Raw genomic sequence first — 12,459 nt, forward strand, 5'->3', positions numbered from 1 at the left:
CCGCTGGTTGGGGAGTCTAAAAGTTAGAGCCAGACCTTTCAGGAGTGAAATTAGGAAACACTTCTACACACAAAGGGTGGTAGAAGTTTGGAACTCTCTTCCGCAAACGGCAATTGATGCTAGATCAATTGTTTAATTTTAAATCTGAGATTGATAGCTTTCTGTTAACCAAAGATATTAAGGGATATGGGGCAAAGACGGGTATATGGAGTTAGGTCACAGATCAGCCATGATCACATTGAATGACGGAGCAGGCTCGAGGGGCTGAATGGCCTCCTCCTGTTCCTTTGAAAATGCTGGAAACTCTCAGCAGGTCAGGCAGCATCTGTGGAGAGAGAAACAGAGTTAACGTTTCAGGTCGATGACCTATCGTCAGACTTTATTACTTTATTTAGTTCAACAACACTTCTTAAAATGAATTACTGCCAAGAACTAGATATTATCACTTTATCTGTACATAAGTTTCAAATGGGAGATATTCCACTGGCCTGGTGTCAGTCTTTAAAGTCTTTTAGGTCACTAATATCTTTTTGTATCCTATGGTTGCTATCTCTGGGTTTTGAGCAAGTCATCAGTTTTGTTTATTACTTTTATTGTAAACTGAATTACTCCAACCCAATTTTCCGGGTTTCTGGCAGGTTTATCTGATCGGGTATTGCAGGGTGCACACTACGATATTGAAATTAGATCCACTTGAATGATCCCTGTCACTGTAAAACCACCAGGACCTCAAAGAAGTTCCCTCAGGTGATGTGGAAAGACACCTTTCCTGGACAGGTACTCCCAGCCTTTCCCACCCAAGGGTAACCTGAGGTGCACTTTTCAGTCAAGACTGGGATATCAACTAGAGTTTCCTTGCCAAAAAAAGCCAGGGGTAAATTTGCATCTTCCCTGTCTGGGTGGTGACCTGGTGGACTGGACCACCCACCAGATGTAGAACTTGCCCAATTTTCAATGAAAATCAGTCGGGTTCTGCAATGGGCAGGCGACCCACTTCACCAGATTACTGCCCAGGTAGTGAAGACAAAAAATGTACCCCTCAATGTCCCTGAAATTTACTTGTGTAAAAATCTCCAGAGGTGAAGAAAAATTCTGAACTATCTGTGGCCCCATAGCTTACTGACAGGATCCAGGAATTTACCTGCGGATTAATATATGGAATTCATTTTGTTATCCAGGTAATAGAGAAAGCAGGGCCGTATCAGCCCATTATCCTCCCCCAGTTTGGAGGATACTGGATTGAAGGAATGGAAACGGTCACCACCCCAACGTCATCAGAGAGCAGTTTCTGCGAGGAGGATGTGGTGGAGAATCTGAGTCCCAGCACCTTTGGGTACAAACTGGAATGTAACAGCATGGCCAGAGTCTACAGGAAGCAATTTCTCAACAAGGTCAGTGGCCCAGGAAGTGATTGAAACTCCAAATGGCCTGCTCGCTGTATACAATGAAAATAACAACCGCAAACAAGCAGAAAGCCAAGTGCAGAACCAGTCATTTTTTTTAATTAAGTGCTGCAAATCATTTAAGAGCAATTATTAAGCTAAACTGTCCTAAGTCTTAATGTTGCTACTAAGTTATGACTTGCAAGTCATTTGAGAAGATCCTACATCACCTGTGCAGGCAAACCTCGCTTCTGTGATGCTTCAGGCAAAGCACCCGGATCATTGGGAGTCAGGAGCTAGCAGAGGATTGGGAAAATTGGTAAGACACATTACCAAATGGAACAGGCATTAAATAAATAGTTTAGGCTGTGAAAGTGAAACAAAATGGAATATAGACAAAGGCAACAATATATTTTGTTTTGGTAAAAAATGATTCTGTAATTTTTGTTTTCTCCTCCAACAACAACAACTTGTATTTATATAGTGCCTTTAACATAGTAAAACATCCCAAGGGGCTTCACAGGAGTATTTTAAGACAAAAATTTGACACCGAGCCACATAAGGAGAAATTAGGGCAGGTGACCAAAAGCTTAGTCAAAGAGGTAGGTTTTAAGGAGCGTCTTAAAGGAGGAAAGAGAGGTAGCGAGGCGGAGAGATTTAGGGAGGGAATTCCAGAGCTCAGGGCTCAGGCAGCTGAAGGCACGGCCACCAATGGTTGAGTGATTATAATCAGGGATGCTCAAGAGGGCAGAATTAGAGGAGCGCAGATATCTCGGGGGGTTGGTGGTTGTTGTGGGGCTGGAGAAGGTCACAGAGGTGGGGAGGGGCGAGGCCATAGAGAGATTTGAAAACAAGGATGAGAATTTTGAAATCGAGGCGTTGCTGGACCGGGAGTCAATGTAGGTGAGTGAGCACAGGGGTGATGGGTGAATGGGACTTGGGGAATGAACACCTTTCCACTTTTGGCACAGAGCTTCAACACCAATCACCCTCTGGTCAGGCACAGTAACTCCAACTCTGGCCCAACAATTTGCACAATCTCAGTAAAGCTCTCCCTAAGGCTACACAATTACATATCCCAACCCGCCATTCTTATTCTGAACTATGTTTTGGGCTGTGGACTGGTGCCTACTCTCAGTAATGTAGCCTTTTTATCGTGAAAACTTCTGAGCTCAGATTTTGCATTCCAAAGTATTTGTTCAGAGCCCATGAGAGTGAGATGAAAGCCAGTAGTCATGCGACTTAGAAAATCATAGAATCACACAGCACAGAAGGAGGCCATTCGGCCCATTGTGCCTGTGCCGGCTCTTTGAAAGAGCTATCCAATTAGTCCCACTCCCCTGCCCTTTCCCCACAGCCTGGCAATTTTTTCGCATTCAAATAATTATCCAATTCCCTTTTGAAAGTTACTATAGAATCTGCTTCCACCGCCCTTTCAGGCAGCGCATTCCAGATCACAACAACTCGCTGCGTAAAATAAATTCTCCTCAACTCCCCTCTGGCTTTTTTGCCAATTATCTTCAATCTGTGTAGAAGTTAGTATAAAAATTAGGACAAAATCTGCTATAATACCAAGAAATAATATTCTCCTCATCTCCCCTCTGGTTCTTTTGCTAATTACTTTGACTTATTTATGTTTTTTTTTAATTGAATGGAATTTTAGTCCATTATGCATTATATTCCCCGGCAAGATGTTGGAGCACCTTCACCTCACGGACTGCAGCGGTTCAAGAAGGCGGCTCACCACCACCTTCTCAAGGGCAACTAGGGATGGGCAATAAATGCTGGCCTTGCCAGCGACGCCCACATCCCGTGAATGAATCAATAAAAACAAATTTGTAATGTATGTAATGTATATATACCTTAAGGGAGAGAACTACTTTTTACAGCTCCTGTATACTGTAGTACCAGCAGTGACCACACCTGTATATAAACCCTGAGTAGTGATCTGTATAGATAGTTCTAGAGTAACCCTCATTCAGTAAACACCTGTTGAATCGTTCCCTGCAGTCTGTTGTCTGATTATTGAAGGACACAACATTAAGATACACGGATATAACAAAATTATCCTTGAGTAATGAGACCAGACTGCTGTCCTCAGGTGAGAGGACAGGTGAAAATAATGAGGACAATCCTGGGACACTTCATTTTGGTCACAAGTGTTGAATAGCGAAATTCAAAATTTAGTTAACTCAGTTCTGGATTACATTAGTTTCTAGCTTTCTAATACCCAACCCCAACAAACCAATGAATGCCCCAAATCTCTCTTTAAAATAAACATGGACTACATTGGAATTCTGCTAATAAGTTGGAGTGGACAAAGTGTTACTGCTGTGGAGGCTCCAACATGGCAGGATATCCAAGGTTACTGCACTCCAGTACAAAATGGCAGCCTTAACTGAGTATCCTCATTATACAAGTGAACGCAGCAATTCCTTGTTCATAAAATCATACAGCACAGAAGGAGGCCATTCAGCCCATCATGACTCTGCCAAAGCCTTGAAAGAGCTATCCAATTAGTCGCACACTCCTGCTTTTTCCCCATAGTCCTCCAGATTTTCCCTTTCCAGTATTTATCCAATTCCCTTTTGAAAGTTACTATTGAATCTTCTTCCACCGCCCTTTCAGGCAGCGCATTCCAGATCATAACCTCCACGTGGCACAGCGCCAGCTACATGCCAACACCGATGCAAGCTTTACACGCTACGGCGTGCCTCTCACGCTCCAAGCCAATACTGGAGTCAGTTCCCTTGTCACCTATGAGCAATGCTAGGGGAGATCTACAAGTAATACATATTCTAAAGCACGCAAAAGAACCAGGGAGGAAATGAGGAGAAGCTGTTTTTTACGCAGTGAGTACACTGCATAGATTAGCAAAGGTAAAGCAGCTCAATGAGGAACGTGCTGGCACTCGCAGAGCTGCGCAGACCTGCAGCATCATTGTGTGACCTCACCGTTGCCTGGAGATAGTCGGAAAACCACTGCTTCCGGAGAATGACTTTTCCACAACAAAACATTTTTGACTGTCAGTCAAAGATATTATCTTGAAGTGATAAAGTATGAAATTCTTGTAATACCAGCTTGGGGAGGAGGAGATCTCTTTACATTTGAATGTGCAGGTATCAAAACCTTCGAAAAGAAAAAGAAAGACTTGCATTTCTGTAGCGTCTTTCACGACTGCCGGGCGTCCCAAAGCGCTTTACAGCCAATGAAGTACTTTTTTTGAAGTGTAGTCACTGTTGTAATGCACAATATGAACAACAATTTTCATTCTTTTAGGATCATTTGAATTTTTATACCTCGTGCAGCGTTCTTGGAAACTTGATCGTTTCTGTCAAGTACGAAGATAATGATGACCAAGAATATTTGAGGATAATACTCAGGTAACTGAAGCGAGCTCGACTGTATAATACGCAAAAGCGACATGACCGTGCGGTTTCCCTTATTTCGCCAGCAGATCTCCCATGCTGCTGCTCACAGTTAGCCAATTGATGCACTGTTTTATACTGACTGTACATGGAATAAGGCGTATTAATCGGCTGTTACTCTGCAGCTAACTGTGTTTTTTGTGACATGTCCATTTAAGGCCACACATTCTAATGGTTGTAAAAAGGGCTTTGCCGAGATCAATTAGAGATTAATTGTTGTAGGCAATGGCGGTTTGTAGGTCGGGAGTTGCTTGTAGATTTGCAGCTGCTGAGCAGAAAGAACCAGCATGGAAATGACAGCCTTTCCCTCTTTTTTTCTATATTTTGAGATTTGGAAGTGTATGTTTTGAAGTGTAATGGAGTCAAAATTCTTTACATAAAATATATTGTACTCCCTTGAGCCTAGCATATACTTCCTGTAAATGTAATTCTTTTTTTGAGTCAAACATATTTATTTAAATATGGTAGTACTTGTTACAACTCATCAATTACATAATAAATCATTTACATTCATTAGCCGCAATAAAACAAAGCCTTAAAAAACAGCTTTAGGGTTAACAGTATAAATGCAGTGGTAAATTTTACAGATAAACCAATGATATTAACAGTACAGGTACCCATATTAAAAAACAATTTTATGCCAGTCCTATTGGCAATCTAGTGACTCTTCATCTTTGCTTGGTATTACCTGTTGTCCTTTTTAAAAAATATTTTAACATTCAAGTACAACAGTACTTATACAACTCATCAGTTACATAGTAAATCCATTACATTCATTGACCACAATAAAAAGGATAAAGCCTCAAAAACAGCTTTATGGTCAACAATATAAATACAATAATAAATTTTTACAGGTAAATCAATAATGTTTACAGTACAAACTGCCACTATTTAATAAACCAAGAAAAGAAAGAACCCGTATACGCCAGTCCTACTGGCATCGCTCAATCATTCAGTCATTCATTCCTCCGTTCGTTCATCCGTTCGTTCGCTCAAGCGTAAATTCCATTGTGCATGTCTGCGTGCGTGCATGTCATTTGTCTGCATGCGTGCGTTCGTTCATCCGTCCAGACAGGCCTCACGCTCACCCAATAGGATGCCCGCTTTCATCCTGGGGAGCGAGGTAAATGTAATTCTTGCTTCCTGTAGCACTTCACCCATCACACATTGATAGCACCCCCATTGTTATAAAAGAGTGACTCACTACGAGCAATGCCATAGGAGGTTATGAGTCTAAAGCAGTTCCCAAATGAACAGTAAACGAAAGTCTGCGATCCTGTCGACATTCACACGGCAACCCAATCTTTCAGCTCCATGGGTAACCAATTTCAGCGGACCTATCGTTGCATTGGAAACATTTCTTTGTCAGGTTACATCTATTTTAATTTTTCACGGGCCGGAGGAAGTACAAAGGTGAATTCTGCAGTTGGACGCCACTTAGCTTGGCATAAGATTCCATTGCCGAACAACTGCTGGATCCCAGGTAAATAGTCATCTTTGTGGTAACGAAGAGTTACGTATTATTCCTGAGGCAAGTGCTGTCGTGAGGCGTAACGAAACCCCGTGAGCTTCTACACTTGCCAGGCGTGGCCCGAGTACCAGAATTTGGCGTTAGAAAGTCGAAGTAGTGGTGAAAATGTCGACTTCTGCGCCCATAGCAAATGGCCGACTCCGGCAGGACCCGAGCGTCTCACGAACGTCGTGTAACAGGTTTGAAGTCCAGAATGACGAGAGGCACCATCCCAAACCCAACCGCCTGTGTATGTTTGATAAATGTATCAAATGGGAAACGGGTAATGGAAGATTAGTTGGTTTAAAAAAAAACATGTAACGCACATCGCTTCTCTGCACAATGGACTATCCTGTCTGTAGATGCTTAACTCGCCTTAACCGCCTACAACTTTTATTTATGAGAAGTCACACAACACCAGGTTATAGTCCAACAGCTTTATTTGAAATCACCTGGTGTTGTGTGTGTGATGAAATATGTCATTCATCAGACTCTGTAGTTAACTGTATATATTGTATTGCCTGCTCCAGTGTTTGTACCTTGTATTGTGTATAGGGCACCGCCCCCTTTGTGTGTCGGCTCCGCCCATACCTGGCCCTACTTAAGACAAGTCCAGGCTTGTCCTGCAGTAGAACAGCAGCACGCCAGGTGAAGCTAGGTGCAGCCACCGGCATCCTTTCTTTGCTAATAAAAGCCTTTGTTTTATTCTGCTAACTTCGAGTCTTGAAGTTATTGAGGCACGTCAGTGTGACTTCTCACAACTGTCCACCCCAGTCCAACACCGGCATCGCCACATCATAACTTTTATTTAGACTTTTGTTTTTGTTTTCTTAGGTCCAAATCCAAAACGATACACGAGCGAATCCCCCTCGCTGGAGCTCCCCGGCTGCCCAGTATTCCTCTGATAGCAAAGGTAAGCTAGTTAGTTATACCATTTCATTCCTTTGTTTGTCTCCCATGCTTATTTATAGTCCCTTAAACGGCCCTCAAACTAATACATTGCTCCATTGGTGTCCATTATCGGGACTGCAGTGATTTCCCATGGGCTGAATAAAAACAAGGTTCATATACCAGAGTGCTTTATTAGCCAGCCTCACCTCAAAGAGCGAGCTGAGCATTTGGTATCAGTGGTTTACTGGGCGCAATCCAGGGAGTTGAGAAGAATGAGAGGTGATCTCATTGAAACATATAGAGATTCTGAGGGAGATTGACAGGGTGGATGCTGAGAGGTTGTTTCCACCGGTTGGAGCGTCTAGAACTAGGGGGCAGAGTCTCAGGATAAGGGGTCGGCCATTTAAGACTGAGATGAGGAATTTCTTCACTCAGAGGGTTGTGAATCTTTGGAATTCTCTGCCCCAGAGGGCTGTGGATGCTGAGTCATTGAGTATATTCAAGGCTGAGATAGATTTTTGGACTCTAGGGGAATCAAGGGATATGGGGATCGGGCGGAAAAGTGGAGTTGAGGTCAAAGATCAGCCATAACCTTAACGAATGGCGGAGCAGGTTCGAGGGGCCGTATGGCCTACTTCTGCTCCTAATTTTTATGTTTTTATGTTCTTATTAAGAACAGGTGAGTTCTTATGAGTTCTTCCCACACTACTCTAAACTACCTATGAGCAGTGCAACAGGAGAGCTCCCTTTAATATATTTTAAATGCGAGGGTTCCCTTAGCTGCTGTGTTTCTAGAATTGAATAGCTTAAGCTTCTGTGATCTTTCTTTATAACCCATCCCTTTTAAGATGCTTTACATTATTTTTAAGTCTGTCAATTAATCGTACTTAACTTCTGCAATTAGTGCGTTAATCTTTTGGAGGCTTTTGTTAATGCGCATTAATCAAGGAAGTTGAGGCGAATAGCAGAGAAGCATTTAATTGGGAGCTACGCAAGTACATGAGGGAGAAAGGAATATAAGGATATGCTGATAGGGTTAGATGACGTAAGGTGGGACGAGGCGCGTGTGGAGCATAAACACCGGCATAGACCAGTTGGGCCGAATGGCCTGTTTCTGTGCTGTAAATTCTGTGTAACTCTGTGTAATGTACCCACTCCGTTACTCCAGTGCAGTCTCTGTACGGAGTGAGAATGGTAACAGCTGGCAAGAACACATTTATTCTTCACAGTTCTGCTGGGAATTTGATGGATAACCCCCTTGAGGTTTAGTTCCATTTGGCAAAACAAAGTGAGCCCCATAACTGGACACCCCAACAAAACTGGTTCACATCTCATCATATGAGGATTTATCACGCGTTTGATTTTTGGCCAGAGTTTGCTTTTTGAGCAGGTTGTCTGTTTTTATTTCTAGCATAACCCTCCAAATATATATAGAGTCGCACAGCACAGAAGGGGGCCATTCGGCCCATCGTGCCTGCGCCGGCTCTTTGAAAGAGCTCTCCAATTAGTCCCACTCCCCGGCCCTTTCCCCACAGCCTGGCAATTGTTTTTCCTTTTTTAGTATTTATGCAATTGCCTTTGGAAAGTTAAAAAGACTTGCATTTATATAGCGCCTTTCACGACCACCGGATGTCCCAAAGCACTTTACAGCTAATGAAATACTATTTGAAGTGTAGTCACTGTTGTAATGTGGGAAACGTGGCAGCCAATTTGCGCACAGCAAGCTCCCACAAACAGCAATGTGATAATGACCAGAGAATCTGCTTTAGTGATGTTGGTTGAGGGATAAATATTGGCCAGGACACCGGGGAGAACTCCCCTGCGCTTCTTCGAAATAGTGCCGCGGGATCTTTTACGTCCACCCGAGAGAGCAGACGGGGCCTCGGTTTAACGTCTCACCCGAAAGACGGCACCTCCAACAGTGCAGCACTCCCTCAGCACTGCACTGGGAGTGTCAACCTAGCTTTATGTGCTCAAGTCTCTGGAGTGGGACTATGAACCCACAACCTTCTGACTCAGAGGCGAGGGTGCTGCCCACTGAGCCACGGCTGACACCAAGTTACTATTGAATCTGCTTACACCGCCCTTTCAGGCAGAGCATTCCAGAACATAACAACTCGCTGCGTTTAAAAAAAAAAAAAAAAAAAAATTCTCCTCATCTCCCCCCCCTGGCTCTTTTGCCAATGATCTTCAATCTGTCTAGAAATGAGTACAAAATCTGATATAAATACCAAGAAATAATATAGAGCCAGAGGCGCCACATTTAAATCTACAGATTCTAAACACACAGGCAGGAGCTAGCAAATCCTGAGAACAAGAGAGAGACTGTACTGAAATAGATGGACTGTCCGTACCAGATGAATGGTGAGGCCATGCAATAGTTTAAATTATTTGCTTTAATACAATTCTTTTCAGTGTTTTTCCCTAAACCACCACCATGGTCTGGTCTCTGCCTGGATTTAGAATTGGCAATCCCAACACCTAGCGGGAGACTCCAACCAGTGTGCAGTACAGTACCCATGCTTGAGTTGGTCAGTGCAGTGGTGAAGTGGGTCGGAGCACCGATCTGGACAAGGGTTGATGGACCACTATTGTTTTCTACATTGAGTTCCAAATCTAGCATGGCGTCATGGGGAAGGCTCTGCAGAGGCCACGGGTCTCCCAGCGGGAGAAATTAAGCGGTGAAGCCACTCTTTTAGAATTGCCTCGAGGCCGGATGGATTCAGAGCAACGTTTTGTGGAGGCCTGGGAGCAGATTCCCTATCTACTCCACTGGGGACAGTGAAAAGGTGCAGAGAAAGTTTGAATAGGTGTCAGTTGATCAAATAAATCATGCAATTCTTGCTGGTGCCCCTTACAAAGCAAGATAACTAAAAGTATTGTGGCAGGAGACCTTCGGCCTTAAAAACTAACATCCATCACAGACTGGCTCCATGGGCCCTATACTATGTTATCATTGAATATTATGCTTGTGGCCCTTGACATGGTGGAAAAGATATTTGTGTGTAGAAATTGAAACTGGCCTCACAGTAAAAATCAGCAGAGCGTTTAAATGTTCTAATGGATCATCCGCTCTTCCCTCAGCTTCTCTGTGATGACCTGACCTGCGTGAAATTCTCCCCCGTACTTTATCCCAAGGTAAGTATTCAACGGAGTTATGCTATTACTGTGTCATGTCCAAATTGTCTTCTGAGTTTTCTTCTTCAGCGGGAATAGCAGAAAATAACATATATTATAGATATATAGTGGATCTCCTACGACATTGCACGTGAGGTGTCCAGACCAAGTGGAGCCTTCAGGTAAAGCCAGGTTAGAGGGTGGGAGAGAATTGGACAAGGGCGTGCAGGTACAAATCGGTTGACATTTTAAAGTCATGCATTCTGTACTTATTTTTATATCTTCCTTATAAATTCTTACGACCACCTTTTTAAGGAAACTATCTATATAACATTGTCATGCTGTAATTATACCATCCGACCAGTGCTGGCCTCCACCGGTGGGACGGTGTAATTTAACGCGACATGTTTGCTGAGGCTGTTTCCATTAGAAGTGTGGACATAGGAATTTATAATGGAAAAGTTGACAGAAAGTGCACACAACCATAAGATTTTGAAACAGATACAGATGGATTATATTATAGTTAAAATATTCTGATATTCATGGATTTAAAAAATTATACATGTAACTTTAATATTGCACTTTCTAGTAATTTATTTTGATCTTCAACCCTGTGAGCAATGCCATGGGAGATTGACTTTTTTTTAATCTACTTCACCTGCCATCTATTCCATCAACATGGGTGCACTTTATACTCTCTCACCTTGGTCCTCAGAATACGACCACGATCAGCCCCAAAACCAGCAGCACCAGGCACACCAGCAGCACCAACAACAACACCAACCTTCTCCCCAATCACCTGATGCTTCACAGGACAGCGGGCATCAGCACCTGACCACATTGCTGCCTGGGACACCAGGGATGGCCTCACCATGGCCAGATTTTCTTCACTTGATGCTGTACACCCTGGCTGTCACATGATGCACCAGGTTGGCACCACCCCACACCAGCACCATAAAGTATCCCTACAATACCCAAACCACTCCTTTCACACTCATCACCATTGCGGGGGTACCGTTGTATGTCACCATTCACTGCAGCTCACTAAGACACTTCCAAAGGTGCACACAAATCTGTCCAAGAACGCAAAGTGCTGAAAAAGAAGGTTTCAATGTTTGACAGCACATTAACAGAAGCTTTACATGAACATTGGATAAAACACCCAAGTGCCTACCCTTGTGTATTGTTAGTTAGTATGATTGGGCTAGGATGAAGGTGAGTGTGAGGGGTGGCTAGTGGGATGGGGAAGTGATAATGTAGATGGAGAGGGATGGGTGGAGGTGCAAGGTAAGTTGGCGCGAGTAAAGATGTGCAGGAGTAGGGTAGGGAAGGCAGAGTGATGGGGATGTGATGAGAGGCACAGCGGGATGAGGTTGAGTGTGGCTTTGCAGTAACGTTTCGTGATCTAATGAGATCATTGAAAGGTTTGTGCCACTGCAGCCTGGTCCTCCTTACGACATCCCTGCTTGTGTCCTCCTGTGCAATGTGCAACCAGGCTGTGCTGATCTCCTGGGGAGGTCTCTTCCGCCCATGGGAAGGGAAGAGAACCTCCTTGCGTGCTGTGACTCCCTCCATAAGCATGGGAGAACCTGGGTGCGGCCCTGCAACTCTGTGCAGTGATTGTCAGTGTTTGCAGCACCTCAATGCTGTAGAACACTGACAGCACAAATGTCAAAAGAAAGTTAACCATGGTCCCTTTAAGGAAACCGGCTGGTGACGCATCATGAATTAGGTCACCAGACCTGCTTCCTCTAATTGGGCCGGGAAACGCGCTGGGCAGGCTTAACATGCCTCATCAACAGAAAGTCATTTTCCAGAGCGGGATGGAGCCAGCAGCGGGGTCGGGACCCGCCACCGACATCGCCCGCCCCGGACCCACTGAGGTAAGGGAAATCCCGACCTAAATGACTAACTGGCTGGTTGCACCATCACTAAGAAAGTAACTGTTATGTCTCAAAAGTTTAATAACCTTGCTTGTATAACAATTAAAAGAGTACGCAGGAGACAGAGTTCAGTTAACGGCCACCACTTTCCAGAATCTTCTCAACTCAATGCACTCTATTTCCCATAGTGCATTGCACATCCCAACTACGGTAAGCTATGTGGGACAATTCAAATGCAACATTCAAAA

At 43.8% G+C, this 12,459-nt stretch overlaps 1 protein-coding gene across 8 annotated transcripts in view; it reads left to right on the forward strand.

Moving 5' to 3' along the window:
- The window catches only part of rap1gap2a (RAP1 GTPase activating protein 2a), a 383,517-nt gene that overhangs the window by 297,659 nt on the left and 73,399 nt on the right, over positions 1–12,459 (forward strand). For all 8 annotated transcript variants that reach the window (XM_085964881.1, XM_085964886.1, XM_085964885.1 and 5 more), the window contains 4 exons: positions 1,179–1,391; positions 4,662–4,765; positions 7,155–7,233; positions 10,296–10,349. In XM_085964881.1, coding sequence (XP_085821007.1) covers positions 1,179–1,391; positions 4,662–4,765; positions 7,155–7,233; positions 10,296–10,349 — 450 coding nt within the window. The remainder of the gene's footprint in view (positions 1–1,178; positions 1,392–4,661; positions 4,766–7,154; positions 7,234–10,295; positions 10,350–12,459) is intronic.

Source organism: Somniosus microcephalus, chromosome 22 (genome assembly GCF_052327205.1).
Source record: "Somniosus microcephalus isolate GS21.2 chromosome 22, FLI_Smic_1.0, whole genome shotgun sequence".
NCBI classification, from domain to species: Eukaryota; Metazoa; Chordata; class Chondrichthyes; order Squaliformes; family Somniosidae; genus Somniosus; species Somniosus microcephalus.